Source organism: Zonotrichia albicollis, chromosome 19 (assembly GCF_047830755.1).
Source record: "Zonotrichia albicollis isolate bZonAlb1 chromosome 19, bZonAlb1.hap1, whole genome shotgun sequence".
Lineage (NCBI taxonomy): Eukaryota > Metazoa > Chordata > Aves > Passeriformes > Passerellidae > Zonotrichia > Zonotrichia albicollis.
The window spans coordinates 10,632,738-10,649,321 of record NC_133837.1 but is presented as its reverse complement, the minus strand read 5'-3'; the positions used below and the strand labels follow the sequence as shown (position 1 = coordinate 10,649,321).

The 16,584-nt window shown below is 41.2% G+C and overlaps 1 protein-coding gene across 4 annotated transcripts in view; it reads left to right on the top strand.

Annotated features, from left to right (window-relative positions):
* The window catches only part of PRKCA (protein kinase C alpha), a 152,045-nt gene that overhangs the window by 83,101 nt on the left and 52,360 nt on the right, over positions 1–16,584 (top strand). For all 4 annotated transcript variants that reach the window (XM_074554900.1, XM_074554899.1, XM_074554901.1 and 1 more), the window contains 2 exons: positions 14,120–14,231; positions 14,928–15,056. In XM_074554900.1, coding sequence (XP_074411001.1) covers positions 14,120–14,231; positions 14,928–15,056 — 241 coding nt within the window. The remainder of the gene's footprint in view (positions 1–14,119; positions 14,232–14,927; positions 15,057–16,584) is intronic.

Sequence of the window (16,584 nt, the reverse complement as noted above, 5' to 3'; positions counted from 1 at the left end):
GGTTGAGATGTTGATTTTATCTGAATTAAAAAAAAAAAAAAAAAAAAGATATCTGTACCAGGTATTATTTTCTTTTTGCACAAGCACTCCATGAATTTGATGGGGATGCCCTGAATCTGACTGGAAATGCAGCAGTCACTTGAAGCTTAGTCCCTTGGTCCTGCACCTTTGTGCTGAATTTATGGATTTCCCCTGTCCCTTCTGATCAGAGATGTGTCACTCCTGGATCAGAGGGACTACAGCTTCACACCATGGTTGCAGCTCTGTTGTGCAAAACCTCTGATTCCTGTGCAGCACAGGGAATAAAATGCAGTTAAATTATTGTATCTGCTTGATGCAGCACATCTTTGGTTTATTTCAACAGATGAAGCTTTTCGTGCAAACTTAAAACCCATCAATTAATTTATTTTTATAAAAACCAAAGGCCCAGTGAGGAGCAATGAACAGATTTTTTCCTGAGTATTAAATTCTCAATATAAGCTGTAACAGAAGGACTTATATCAGTATTAAGCTTTGTCATGCTAATTGCATTATGTTGCCATCTAATAATTTAGATTATGCACATTGTAAAAGTATTATCTGAAACCATTTGTTGTCTCTGAAATGTGAAAGTTCATCTGGAGGGCACAATTACTGTTTCCTTGGGTTTGCCTCATGTAATGGTGAGGACTTGTTTTCTGGGATGAAGTGAATTTTCTTTAGGACCCCTGAAATTGTAATTTTTGGGCCGCTAATTCATTAATATTTGTTTTGTATTTAGATGTTTCTGTCTTATACACAGTCATGGAAGCATTTTTCTCCCAGGGTTTTATATTTATTTTAATCTCTAACTAAAAAACCACCTCCGGCTGCCTCTTGCTTGGCTGTGGACGTGCAGATTGTTGCCAAAGTGGCCACCAGAGAAGGAAGGAGGGACCCCTGAGTGCCACCAGGGATCTTCCTGGGCTCCTACAGGCACAGCACCTGACCAGTCTTAGCAAAACTGCGTTTCAAAGGTGTTTTCTTTGCTCCTCATGTCAGTTTTCTACATATTTATCATAGCAGATTTTTCTTTCAGCAGGATTAATATTATGCAATTCCATTTGTACCTGGGATTAATTTTAATAATTGTTTTGGATGCAGCCTTACAAAGGCTTAGCTGGCAGTGCTAGAAAAAGCCTCTGTTAATCTGCAGATTGGTATTACAGAGGAATTGCAGTTTCTTTTCTTCTTCTTTTAAAAAATTACATTCCTTGCAGATGAGGAATAATGCCCTCACTCTGCTGCCATCCATGCAAGCAATTTTCCTGGGTGCCTGCTGTAATCCTGACAAACATTGCTCTGCAATACCTTTTCTGAATAGAACATAAGATCTTCCCAATTTTTTATTTCCTCTGTGGCAATATCAGCCTGCAGAGCTCCCAGCTAAAGGCTGAATCCAAGTGATAAATGATGCAACCAGCAGACAAGTGTCCAACCTCGTGTTGGCAAATTAATTACAGTTGTAATTACAGTTGTCATTGCAGGGACTCCCAGGACGTGTTTGGCGACTGAATTTTGTCAAATGAGGATGGAGCCAAAATGACACAACTTTCCCCCTTTGTAAAGAGAACAGAAAAAGCTATTTATTTATTAAATTAAAGCTTTTAATGCAGTTTTCCTTCCTTTTTTGTTGGTTTTTTTTGGGTCTGTTGCTCATGCATTTATGTGTTCTGTATAAAACAGACCTAGTAGGACTCAAGAGGATGAACTTTAGCAATGATGGATGACAGGCACAGCAGCATTGAGGACACCATAAATTTACACTGACTGGGAGCTCTCAGGCTGAGGAGGAGGAGGAAGGAGGAATGTCTGCTGAAGAGTCTTACTTGACCTGCAAAATCAAGATCTGTTACAGTCAGTGTCACAGATGAGGATTCTTGGAGAGTTTGGCTGTGGTTTTTTAGTTTATGTTCCAAATAACAAGGAAAATGAAATATTTATAAAGGTTCATGTTGCCCTAGTGTGGGTGAACACTGCAGTGTTTTCTGCAGCCAGATCTTCATCATCAGAGGCTCCTCTGAGGGATGCTCTTACCCACAAAGTGATTTCTGAGAAATAAAAAGTAGGAATCCAAACTCGCCTTCCCTTTGTTGGGAGCACTGTGCCAGCAAAAAGTTTCTGTGCAGGCTTCCTTCCAAACCCAGAGCCTTCAGCGGAATCTGGGAAGCTCCTTCACCGTCAACAGCCTTGAGAAAAACACTCTCATTAAAGAAGGAGAAGGAAAAACGCTTATTCCTGAAATTCATGGCCATGGATTGGTTTTGGGATGGGCACACTCAAAATAGCTGGGGGAGGAACTTTCCGTGTTACTAAATGGTTTGGTGAAGCCTTTCTATATTTCCTTTTTTTTTCCCCCCCTTTGAAGAGGGCAGAGTTAATTGCCAGACATTAAATATTTATAGATTTCATTATAATTCATTGCTAAACGCTGTGAGGACTTTTCCTGATGCTGTGAAGCAGCTCAGGCTCATCCAGCCTTGGGAGCAGCACGGTGATGGCAGCCCTGAGGAAATCCTTCTTCCAGGACTCCCTGCACTCCTCTGATGTGATTAAACAGCCCTTATTGTGTTCAGATTTTTGATTAGAAAACCTCAAAAGGGTCAAATTCGACTCAAGGGACAGATTTGTGTCAATTCTTATTTTTAAACTGTGTGTGCCCTCAGCTGTGATCTCAGTGAAACACTTTTCTCTCTGAGAGTGGCATCAAATTTTGGGTTTAAAGCACAAACAGAACTGCCAGATGTTGGTGGATCAGGAGCCTGTGTGAAAAGCCTGTCCTTCTTTCAGGGGTTTTACTGTGCACCATGAACTTTTTTTTTTCCAGTCTCAATATTGTTTTCTGAATTTTTAATGGGCTAATAAATAGCAACTGCTACATTGGCATGGAAAAATGTTATGGGCCAGACAGCTTGGCTGGGATCTCTGCCATTGTAAGGTCAGGATCTGAGTGCTAAAGCATGTCAGAGCATCTTGCACATTCCCTCTTAGCTGCCTATTTATGTTTTATGGAGAGGAGTAGGATTAGTGACTTTTTACAAAGAGAAATACTGACTTCCCTATAGAAAATATCCCAAATGTTCTAAAAATACTAATGAGTCTGATATGTATATTCCTTGGTCTGCAAAATTTAATGTGCTTGAGTTACTTTTCTGAAGAAGGGTTATTTAGACATATGGAAAAACATCTGTTCCATGCAGAAATAAATAGTGTTTGAGTGGTTATACAATGTAAAAGACCATCCAAGGACTCCGTGCCTGAGCATCTCCCATGGTGTGATCATGGCTATGATTTATTGAGAGCAGTGATTTTCACACTGAGCTGTACATTTGGAGATAAACCCTTTTGAATCAAACCCTTCAATCATTGATGGGATTTGTAGGTAGAGATCTCTCATGGAATTTTTTTGTCTCCGGAGGACAAAATTCTGCCTTGTGTGGTGAAATGTCTGCTTGGTTTATAGGTGGTAACGTTCATATCCCTGAAAACACAGAGCTGAGATGCAGAGCAGAACAGAGACATGGGGGTTTAAATTATGCATATTTTACCCTCCCTCCTGCCTTTATTTTGGTACTTAACCAATGTATAAAATATCAGGCAAAAAAATGAATTATTCAGTGAGTAACTTTGGAGGCAATTTGCTCGGGTGTTTCAGATTCATGTCTGTCTAATAAAGTTTGTCAAAAGGAAAGCAGCAGGCCACCCCACAGGTTCTTGTGTGAGGGAGCTGTTGAGTTGTGAAATTCTGACTGATTCTGAACCAAAAATTTCTCAGATTTTTCAAAAATCACCGGTTTTGCTTTTATTTTTTTTTTGCTCAGTTCAGCACTGTGTACCATCGTACCAGAATAAACAGATGGGTCACTTTGTAAAGGGCAGGAAAATTTTAAAATGTATTTATTCGCTTGTGTGTGATTGAAGCATCAATGCAGGATTCCAGTGGAGCATGTGCAGAAAAATAACAATCAATGTGCCAGTTCTTAACTTGCTACAGAGGTGAAGGAGAGATGCAGAGCTCTGGGGAGTGTCTCAGGGCATTCTGTGTAATTCCCTGGGACAGACCAACTTCTCCTTGGATTTCCCTCTCCCTGTGCAGGGAACACCCTCCTGCAGCACTCAGTTCCCACAAACAAATCTGTGCAACATTGGAGGGGTTAGCTCCAGCTTTTGGAGCACGTGTTGGTGTGTATGGATGCTGTTTGGTAGCAATGCACCCAGACACAAAAATGTTTTTCCTTGGAGATCTCCTGGAGCGTGCAGCTGCTGCTGTGGGAGGTGGGAAGAAGAGAAGGAGCGATGTAAATAGGTGGGTAAGGGTTTAGTGAGAACAAGTAAGGTGTTCCTTTATAAATTGGTGGGTTCTTCAGCATTTTAGAGGGGAAAACGGGGGAGGAGTGGGAAATGTGAACCAGTTATTATTCAGGGCCTTGCATAGAGAATCGGCTCAGAGGCAGCAGCTCAGCGAGCTGCATTCCCTGCTCACGCTCACAGCGCCGCTCCCGCTGGGCTCTGGGGTTTTTTGGCAAATAATTCCAGGATTTTGGGCTGGAATCTATCACTTCATGGTTGTGAAAACCTCCATTCAAATCACCTTAGAGAGGAGCAGCTGAGGGCACTTTTTGCTTTTTGGAGTTTCTTTCGGTTTTGCTGCTGGCTGCAGTCAGGAAGTTTGGGGTCACAAAGGCTCTTTCTGAAACTTTAATTTGCCAGCAGTGAACTTCATTTAGGGCTGGGATTGCTTCCTAAAGGGTGGCTGGAGCCAGGCCCATTTCCCCCAGAATTCTTGGATCGATGTTCATACAATTCCCTGTAGGAACAGTGTCCAGCTCCAGCAGGGATTGAATTGTTTGACCCAATGCCTCTGACCTCAGGGTCACCACTTTGGCAGGGAAATGGGGCATTCCAGGTGGTTTTTGTGATTTTCCTTTTCCTCCTTTCATTTTCTGTTTAAGGGAATGAGAGATGGATGATAGGAGATCTGGCTGAGGATAATGAGGAAAAACAAAGTTAAACAAAGTTGTATCATCTCTATCATGAGCAAGTTGGGCAGTAGTGAAATATTTAAGAAATGATGGGAAGGTCTTGTACTCAGACATATTGAAATATTTAAGAAGTGATGAGAAATTATTCTACAGAAATATGAATGTAGAATAGTTCTCATGCAGCCTGATGTCACACAAGTAAGACTTTATCACTGCACCCAACGCCATTGCAGATGCATTGGAAAGCATAGAAACTGTAATTTGGAATTACAATCCAAATGTATATTGGATGTAAATGTAAAAGTAAAATTATATACAATATTCCAAATTAAAACCCACTGTAATTTGGAATATTGGACAATTGACCATATTGTACCTGTGGAGAAATAGCAATACTCTTCTATACAGCAGGATTTATTAAAATTACTTCTTTCTCCTGATCAGTTTAACCTGTATTTTGTAGCAGGTATTCAAGGTGTAAAGGGTGCTCTGTGTTGAAAAGTGTCCCTGTTCAACAAATTAATTAACAAATTACAAAATTACAAAGCCAGTAAATGAGGGGGTTTAAGACATAGACAGACTGTCTCTCATTTTCTAGAATTCCTTTTGAATCCAGACCCCTGGATTTCATCTTGATTGAAAAGATTTGTACACAATAACACGATGGTGAGTTGTATCTGAAGCAAACTCTCCCTTTCTCCTAGTCGTGAATAATTTTCTAACAGGATCTTTTGTTTGTGCACTTTCTGTAATTATACTGCAGTTTCTTCATTAAAAAAGAATGAAGAAAAAATAGCCAGTAAACACCGAGTCCCTTCCGGATTTATGTGTCTTTCTAGTAATTAGGAAATTACAAATCCCTGGGAGTAGAGTCATGCAGATCTTCTTTCTCCCTTTGCCAATTCAATCAGTTCTATTCTATGCAAGAAGAACATGAACAAAAGGCAGCAATCAAAATCAGTTGATTCAATGACCACCTGTTTCTTTTAATTAAAAATAATAATTTTCTGTGAATTCCAGGAGGGGGCTGAAAAATCTGCCTTTGAATCATTTTGAACTCTACTCACGTTGTGCTCTTCTGTACAATTACAGAGAAGAGACAGTTGATTGGAAAATTTTAATTTTCTTTAAAGACACTTTTTTTCTGTTTGTGTACTTTCTTAATTCTCTTTAGAGTAGTAAAGAATAAAAGTGGTCTTATTAACACAAAGGGAAAAGGGATTTTTGTTGTCATTTTTTGCTGGGGTGTCATTTATAATCGTGAAAGACTTTTCTTCTCCAGCTCTTGAGAATCATCCTTCATTTCTGAATGTCATCCCAACCCTCGAGGCCAGGGAGGAATGGCTGGATTTTGAACCTGCTGTGCTGCAGCTGCTTTCAGGTGCTGAGGCACAGCAGGGTTTGCAAAGGCTAAATAATCTCTATTTTTGCTATTTTTGCTTAGTCTTTATTTCCCTACCCTACCAGTACCTTACACTGTTAGGGTAGAGTTGAATATAACTCTATTTATGCTCTGAACACCTCTCAGTATGTTCAGGTTTCCCATCCTGCAGGTGTCAGTGGATTGAATGAATGAATGAATGAATGAATTCTTTCTCCAAGTTGTTCCTTTGAGTCACTCTGATCTTCACATTCTGCCTGGAGGAAGATTCCTGGAAGGAGCCTGGGTGTAATTCCTCACCAGGGAGGAAAGCACTGCCATTCCTGTCCTCCTCCACTGCAGGAAGGAGCTCTTGGTGTGTCAGCCTGGAAAAAATTTATTTGGGTGCTTGGCGGGTGGATTTGGAGCTCTGGGGAGGAGAAACCCCATGAACCCAACCCTGCTATTTCCCCACTTTGAGCCCAGGTTGGCCTCAGGAGTCTCAGATCCCAGCCACCCTCAGCCCTTCTGGGATATTTTTGATTTTAAGGCAGTAGAAGTCTGATTTTGAGGTCTGATCTTTCATTTCACTTTTCTGAAAGCAATGCAGCTTTTCTGCACTGCAGCTCTGAGAGGGAAAACAGCAAACAAGCTTTAAGCATTTTTACATTCTATATTAAAAATTTGATTTAATCCTTCCCAAGAGTCTCAGATTCTCTTTGCTCCCAGTCTCACTCAGCCAGGGAAGAACAAACTGGTAACTGGTTAAACAAGGACTTTTTCCCCTTCCTTGCCTCTGAACTCTGATGACAGAAAGCATATTTTAAACCCTGGAAGTTATTTCCAGTAGACACATCTGGCTCCTTGGCTCTTGCAGCTTTAAAGTTGGAGCTGTTTTTTTTTAAATTAACATGCAGAGCAAATCACCAATTAATATTTTTGTTTTCTCAGTGCAAAAATAAATAGCAAACCGAGGAAAATGTCTCAGGTGTGGTATCTGAGCAGGAGCCTGGATGTCGTAGTCACTGCTTGGAAGGTGTTGAGAAAAACTGGAGACCTCCAGAACTGAGAGGGAAATTTGCCTGAGGACAGCGTGGGCTGAGTGTAGGATTTGGCTCTGTACGGAGCAAACCACACTCAAATATATTCTCAAGTATGTTTTATTAACTTGGTATTCACTTGGGGAAGTTGGAGCTGTTTTAAGGGAAATATGTGCAGTACAAATTGCAGTGGTTTCATTATCTGCTGCAGCACATCCATGCTGCTGAAAAATCTTTGGAGGGGACAAAGGAAGATGTGGGATTCAGTGGTGCTGTCACAGCAGGGAATGGTTGAAGGCTGGGTTTTAAAGGGGGGAAAACACCTGCCAGTCCTTCTGGGCTTTTTCCTTGGTGAAGAGGAACAGTGACCTCCTGTCTCTTGTAACCATTTGTGAGTTGTTTTGCATATATGGAATATATTGTCACCCCTGTTTTCAGTAGAAACACAGGCATGCCACAATTTGTGCTACTGACATTCAGGAATTAGTTTTTTTCTTTTGTCTAAGTGAAGTAGTTTGAAAATGTTAAGCTTCTTTGTACTGTACACCTTTTAAATTAGTAACCACATGTATATTTTTATATATATGAAATTTTGACTGGGGATGAAGAATAATCTTGTGGTTCTGTTATGGAAATACAATATGGAAATTCAGGTACATTTGCATTTCTTTACACAAAATTATTCTTTGTTGTAGTAGGCCCTGATATAACCTGAGGACCTCTCAGCTCATCTGCAGAATTTCTTTAAGGGTTTTTGTAATGAAAAATATAATTCTCTGTTTCTCTGAAAATGTTTTTACACACTTGCATTTTTGCATCTTCTGCTTCTTCATGGTCACAAAAATAGCTGTTCAGGTAGGCAAAAAAAATCCTTTCACCATCCATAGGCAATTTTTAATAAGTTAATCTTATCTCCAGCCTAACACCTTGTTAACATTCATGTGTTGGCATTGTGACTGAAAATGGTCCTTTTTCCTCACCCCTCCATCACCAGCCCAGGCTCTGGCACTGACAGGTCACAGAGTCACAGAATGGTTTGGGCTGGAGGGGACCTTAAAGCCCATCCAGTGCCACCCCAAATGTTGATCATAATGAGATACAAAACTAGACACAGCCAACATCCAGCTAGCAGGAATAAAACACCACATCACGAAGAACCTGGGCTTGTCTCCCACTGCTGCTGTACCCTCACTTTTCCAGTCCCAGCCCTCCTGTACTCCCAAGGCTCCAAGCCCATCCCCTGTATATCAATGACCTGGACCAATGCCATTAAATTCATAGCACAGAATCATAGAATTGAGTGAGAAGAGGCCTCAAAGCCCATCCAGTGCCACCCCTGCCATGGCAGGGCCACTTCCACTGTCCCAGGCTGCTCCAGCCCCAGTGTCCAGCCTGGCCTTGGGCACTGCCAGGGATCCAGGGGCAGCCACAGCTGCTCTGGGCACCCGTGCCAGGGCCTGCCCACCCTCACAGCCCGGAATTCCTTCCCAGTATCCCATCCATCCCTGCCCTCTGGCAGTGGGAGCCATTCCCTGGGTCCTGTCCCTCCATCCTGTGACAGTTTTCCCAGGGGTCCGAGGATGAGGGAAGAGATGAGGATCTGACTCCATGTTTCAGAAGGCTTGATTTATTATTTTATGATATGTATTATATTAAAACTATACTAAAAGAATAGAAGAAATTATTTCATCAGAAGGTTGGCTAAGTATTAATAGAATAGGAAAGAATGGTAACAAAGGCTTGTGGCTCAGACAGAGAGTCCGAGCCAGCTGACTGTGATTGGCCATTAATTAGAAAAAAACTGCATGAGACCAATCGCAGATCTACTTATTGCATCCCACAGCAGCAGATAATCAATGTTTACATTTTGTTCCTGAGGCCTCTCAGCTTCTCAGGAGGAAAAATCCTATAAGGAAAGGATTTTTCATAAAAGATGTCTGTGACACCATGCCTTGTCCCCAGTCCCTCTCCAGCTCTCCTGGAGCCCCTGGAAGGGCTCTGAGGTTTCCCTGGAGCCTTCTCCTCTCCAGGTGAGCACCCCCAGCTCTGCCAGCCCTGGGATCATCCTGGAGCCTCCTCTGGGCTCTCCCCAGCAGCTCCAGCTCCTCCCTGTGCTGGGGCAGCTCTGCAGGTGGGGAATCACCTGAGGGGCAGAGCCCCCTCCCTGCCGCCCATGCTGGGATCAGCCCAGGGCAGGGTGGGTCCTTGGCCCTGCTGACACAGTTATTGGCACAGTCAGGCTGCATCCCATGGAAAGAGCTCCCAAGTAATAAAAAATGGGATGTAAAACCTCCAGTGCTGCACCATCGCACAGAGCGGGGTTTGTCTGTTTTCAAATTAAAGGCAATGTGGTGATTTAATGCCTGCAGAATTATAGCAGGCTCAGTGTTGCTATCAGGGGGAATAAAATCCAGCCCAGAAGGGAGCTTTTAGGCAGAGCTGTGAGCTGGAATGCTCCTGAGCTGTGTAAGGCACAGTGTGACATGTGCTGCTGGTTAACCATGCACTTTCAATTATTGCACACCCCCGCCTCAGCGGCACAGAAAGCACGGAATGATTCCTCACAGGGGGGTGCTTTCCACTGCCGTTCAATAAAGGAAATGGGCTCATTTGTGCTAAACAAAGGGAGAAGGCAGGGATGGTGGCAGGATGGATCCCAGGGCAGTAGATAGATGGAAAAATGCGTGGGCTTTGGGGAGATGCCTCTGTGTTCTTCTGCTTCCCTCTGCTGGAGTGTGGCAGGATTCCTGGCTGAACCCTCTGAGCTCTCTGGACAAGCCATTTCTGCAAATTCATTATTTATTTTGTTTCTGCTGCTTTTGGGTTTTTCAGTTGTGCCAGTGTGTGCAACCCTCCCTCTGTAATCACATCTCAGCTTTAAGACTGATGGATAATATTCTGATTTTTGCAGAGCTGTGTGGGGTGTAGATGCCTGGTTCATCTTTACAGGGATGAACACCCATGTGTGTCACTGCAGGCTCTGAATTCCCAGTCTATTAGCATACAAATGCAGAGCTAAATTTTTGCCAGTTCAAAGGTTTTTCAAAGAAAAATATCTAAATGTCTGTGGTGTCAATTGCCCAGAATTTTTTATCCCATTTAATTAACTCTATTGCATTGTACTTACAAAAATGAAGGACTGAAGAATTCACATTTTTAGCAGGAAAATAACACAAAGTTTAATAGAGCACATCATCCATCACTGCTGAACAAGTCCTTCCCCATTGCTTTCCCAATGCCACTTTCCCCCCTCAGAACTTTGATGGATTTTGGAAGCAGAAGTAGGTTTTCCCTTCAGAGTTTCACAATTAATCTGTGCCAAGTTTAATGCAAAGTTCAATTCTCTTGCAAATAGCAGCCATTATTTGGCAGTTCATCTGTCAGATCCTGGCTTGGCTCCCTGTGTTTACTACAAAATGGGGCTGCCAGCTCTGCTTTTTTGGGAATTATTGAAAGTTTACATTGATGAAAATGAGATTTTTGAAGAAAATTTACAGGAGATTTCCTTTAGCTCCATAGTTTGCCTTTAGCCAAAGAAATACTAAGGACAACATAATTTCCTCTATGATGCACATAAGTTCATTAATGCATATTTAATACTGGGAAGTATGAACCTGTATTAACAACTGATAAAATAATTGCTGTTAATAGAAGTAATTACAGCTGGCAGTGTAGTAATTATTATTAATATGATTGCTTGTAATTAAATATGAGGTATAGATTCAAGGGTAGTTCTGAGTGCATGAGAAATCCTCGTAAATATGGAAATAAAATGCAAAATTCTGTCATCTGTGATGGGTAGATAGTGATCTCTTGGCTTTCTCTAGATGGTCTTGGACTTGCTTCCTAAATAAGAGTACTTTCTGGACTTCAAGTTACCAAAAAAAAAAACCCCAAAAAACATGGGATTGAAGCAGAAAATAGGATAAAACACTGATGAGGAGTGTACTCTCTTATATGACAGGCTTTAAATGTTTTTTAGGACATTCTATTAAAGGGATCTTTAAAGAGAGATTTCCTACAAAGTTTCCAGTTCAGGAGTAGTTTTGGTTCTATTTTCCATTGTCCTCTTCTTGTTATGAAGGACTTTGTGTGTGCATATAGAATAATAATAGCTAATAATAGTCAGAACATTTTGCTTCTCCTTAAAAAATCCAACTCATATCAAGATTGTTGATTTGAGAGGGCCCACAGAGGAATTTTCAAAAAGGATAGAAAACGAAGATTCAGAATAGCAAGCAAACACTGATTCAGATTTTATACATTGAGTCCTGCAGGGCCAGCTCCAAAGTTTGATCCAATTTGATTGATTTATTTATTCGTGTTGCTGGTTTTTGTTGTTTTCTAAGAATGCTTTTCCTGGGATTTTGTAGCTCTGTAGTCAGGCACTGAAAAGCAGCCCAGCCCTGTGCTGGTTCTCAGTGAGTGCAGAACATTGTCCTTACATGTCACAACATTTGTGAGCCACACACACCCCTGCTTAACTTAATTACAGGCACATTCCATTGCTTGCAATGAAATAATTTGGCAGTGTTCCATAATTTCACTATAATATGCAGGTTCAATGTATTTAGGAGACATTGACTGCAATAATTTCCCATAGCTTGGAATGAAATTATTTGGTAGTGTTACATAATTTCAGTCTAATACACAGGTTCAATGTATTTAGTAGACATTGAATGTAATCATTTCCTTCCCCTCTATGCCATTACTTTATACTCATAAATAGCACTTGTGCCAGATGTCAGACACGACTTTAAACCTCTGTTTATTCAGTGTCTTTCTTAGGAACTGTGCCTTTTGTCCTTCTCAGCCACAGATGTCTTACCAGAGTCATGTTTAAGTGTAGATATTTATAAGGCAACAAGTCCCCTTCTGTCATCTAAACAAACCAATTTAGGGAAGAATTAACTTCCCAACTGTGGTTTAAATTGTGTGGAAGGCACAGAGTCAGTGAGCCACCAGAGAGCCCTTCTGCACAGCCACGTTCCCATGACCCTGAGCCACCAGGCCTGTTGCTGAGCCTTTAATAAATAATGAAACAGATGTTCTCTGGAGCCCTGGCTGTCACTCCTCTGAGGTTCGCTGTGTTTACAAAATAAATACAGTTGGTAGCAGTTTGCAGTTTGTGTCTCAGGCTGTTACAACGAGCAGAATTATTGAAATAGTTTCAATTTCCATTTGTAATGTAAATTCTTTATGTGTTATCCTGGGTGTTCTGTGATTCCTTCCATACAGTGAAAAGTGGTTATAGATGCACTGCAAAACTCAGAATCAATAGCAAATGAATTCCACATGAAGAATGCTACCAAAACACTAAAAACCTTCACAAAGGATAATATGGCAAAACAGTAAAATTTGAAGGTAATGTTTTACCTTCTCATAGCCATATTTTTGTGAGAATTACTAATCAAAGCCCCCAAATTTCTTCAGAAAGCACTTATACTAGAGAGAGTTTTCATATTGAGGAAAGAGTCAGCAGGTTTTCCCTTTCGACTGACATGCTGGGCTTCCCTTTTGATTTTTTGGAAAGCTTTGAGAGGCAGGTAAATTTTAAAAATCAGTATATTTATAAGTCAGTTTTACAGTTCTTAATACAAAGGTCCAATACAAAGTGTGGACAGAAGGGAAACATTTCAATTAGTTGTTTTGCAGCTGTGTTTTCACTGAGGGTGTTTCAGACCTGGCATTTCGTGATTTCCAATATCTTTCTGAAAAGAGTGTTAGCAAGGATGGGTTTCAAACCCCAGTGTGGTTTTTAATGAAGAGTCACTGCTCCCCCCAGTTTGTGCAGGGATGGTTCTGACTGAAATGCAGCTGGAGCAGGGAGGGTCATAGAGGATTTAAGGATTTAAAGGGTGTGCACAGGACAGGGCCATCCCCGTGTTTGCTTTGGCATTGCACATCTGGAGCTCTGCAATGAGCCTGGCATGGGTGAACACATGGAAGATGTGGTTTCTTCCTCTGAAATAAATGTTCCTGGTTTTCCAGAGGGGACCCTTACTCCTACAGAAACAGCAGATGCCTTGGGATGTGTCAAGTGTTTAAGTGATTTGGGTGTATTCCCTTTCACTGGGCCTAAATTAGGAAACATTTCCAAACTGTTGATGGCCTTAAAATGTCCTCACTCCTGAGTTTCTCTGCTCAAAAATCGGATGGGAGCAGCAATCTCTGTAAAATATCTACCATATGCCAAGTTAGAATTCGTTCCCTTTCATTCACAACAATAGAGATTATAAAGTTGCAGCACGTCAAGATGATCCCATCTGTAAAATCCTGATTTTACAGTCATTGGACTGTGTTCCAGATTAGCCCATGAACAGTTTCTTCCCAGTTCTCCTGCTGTATTTTGTGTCACATTTCAGAGCAGTGACAATAACACTCTGTAATTAGTCTGTGAGTCTTCAGCCACAGACTGAACACTGCCATTAAACTTTATGTATGTGAGCAGTCAGTAAATGAATTTTAATGTCCGTAAATCATGAGAACAAGCCTGAGCTGACACATTTTTTCTTACAGCACCATAAAAAGGAGAATTAGGAACTGAGGCAATGTGCCTGTGCCAATGCAGGTGCCACTGAGGACAAGCCAGACACTGAAACATATTTTCCTGCAGCATAATTTGCATAGATGGAAAGCTTTTGGTATTTGAAGTAATAAATTAAAGGTGTGTCAGTTTATCTTTCAGGACTCAGAATCTGTGTTTGTTTTCCCTGCAGGATCCCAGAAGCAAGCACAAGTTCAAGATCCACACCTATGGGAGCCCCACCTTCTGTGACCATTGTGGCTCCCTGCTCTACGGGCTCCTGCACCAGGGCATGAAGTGTGACAGTGAGTGCAGTTTCCTTCTGCTGCTCTAGAAAGGGAGTGGAAGCCCTGGATAACAGCTCCTTACTTCATTTCTCTGGAAAATACAATTTCAAATGTCAGCTATTTATAGTGCTGGTATATTTCAAGTGGATATTTCAGGACTATAATAAGTTAGTAATTAAAATCACCTCTTCTGCTGAGAACATGGTGTACTCAGTTTGATGTGGCTGAAGAGCCTTTGTCATGGCAATTCTGAGAAAGTCTCTCTTTGGACTGTCTGGGTGAATACACTCTCAAAGACTGGAATTTCAGTTCAGTTTGTAGTCAGGCTCTGCTGTTTTCCTTGTGTTTAATTGGTCTTGGAAGACTCCCACTATCAAAATCTAATAATCAATTAAACCTGCCTTCCTTCATTGCTGATGTGAATGCTCTGTTTTCTTAGTCATATTCCCATCAAGTCTTTATTCCATTTTCATTTTCCCCCCCTTGCACTTCATTAATGATACGTTTATCTTTCTGAAGTAGATGATTTTATTTTCTGTTGTATTAACCCTCTACAGAAAGTATTGCAAATGGAAACCTTTGGTTGAAAACCAGGCAGCTGTAATCTGAAAGTCTTGCCAATAATTAAGCATTTAATCTTAATTTTCACTTTTATTAAATTTTCACTAATTTTTTAGCTTCTCATGGGTGTCTGAACCATTTTTATGTCCACAGCCTGTGACATGAACGTTCACAAGCAATGTGTGATAAACGTCCCAAGCCTCTGTGGCATGGACCACACAGAGAAGAGAGGGAGGATTTACCTGAAGGCTGAAGTCACTGGTGACAAACTGGAAGTTACAGGTAAACAGCTCATTTTGGTGTGTTTCAGGTTTTTACAAATGTGGGATACACACTGTGAGTTTGTGTACCTTGCTCAGATCTTTGTGCAGTGAAGCTGCTGATGGAGAATTTCCTTCCAGAATTGGGAGGATTTCATACAGCAGGGCTTAGGATTGAGAAACTCTATGCAGTTCATAAAAATAAGTAGAAAAAAAAAGGAAATCTGTGGTAACAGCTTCAAAAACTTGGAAATTTTAGTTAGAAAATCACTGTATTGTCAGTTTTCCTTGTCAGAAGAGCCCAGCAGGATGAGTTGCTGCTCAGGAAGTTCCCCATCATCTTCAGAGCATGAGAGATACACTGAACCTCCCTCAGCTGAGGAGTTGTTTCCTGTATTTGAGAGGATTGAATAAACAAAGGCAACTGGGATTCAATCCCAAATGCTACTCCCAGTGAGTTTTAAAATAAAAAGAGATAGTTCTCCCATTCTGTAAGTTTAAGGTTACCAAGATGGAGAGGAGGCAGAGAAAGGAAGGATGGAAGGAGAGGGTGGCAGTTCCTTTTTTTGGAAGTGTTTCTCTGGGATTTGAGAACAACCTGTGGCTGTGCACGCCCAGATGGGCACGCCCACACCCCCACAGACCCATCCCAAGCCTGGAATTCCAGAACACACTCCATGGAACCACAACAGGGCACAGAGCCTTTATTGCTGCCTGTTTGGTGTTGTGAAATGGAATTGATTTCAGGGGCAAAGTCACAGCAGGACAAAGTTGGAGGTTTCTTAGAACATCTTCTTTGCATAGAGAAAATCAGACCATCACTGAATTTTCACAGCTTCCAGCCCCAGCAAACTTCCTCTGCTGACTTTATTCCTCCATGGCTTTGTTCTCTTTAAATCCAAATACCTCCATATTCTCCTGTCAAAGCCTGTAAAACGCATTGAAAAGGAGAAGTTTGATAAAATTCAGTTAGAAAGGATCAGAATAGATCCCAAGTGATGCTTAATTGTGGCTTAACTTTTCAAAGAGCTTCCTGTCAACGTGGGAGGGGGAAATTTGTCCAAGGTACTGTCATTAGCAGAAGGTGGTTTCACTTAGTAATGAGGCGTTTCAGAGATGGTGATGCAGCTTCTAAAAGTAATTGTACCATGAGAGGGAATTAATTTAAAAATCATCCGAGTGACAAAATTTAATATTTGCTTTATTCTGGGCGGCTTTGCAGCAAGGCTCTTAAATATGGCTTAAACTTTCTGCAATAATGCACATAATTTGACAAATAACATGTGCTTATTTCCTGATGATTCAGTTGGTTTTTAATCCTTTTAGGGACAAAAACGTTTATCACAAGTCATTGTGGAAGCAAGGCAGTGTAAAGTGATTATTCAAACAAGGATTCTTTACGTTCACAGTTTCATTTGAAAAGGTCTTGTCTGGGAGGTGAACGTGGTAAAATTGTAACAGATATTTTACAGGTTTTCTCCACAGGCTCTTTTAGGTGTGAGTGTACTTGGCAAAAGGCATTTCTATTGTGTTTATAAATAAAACATTTC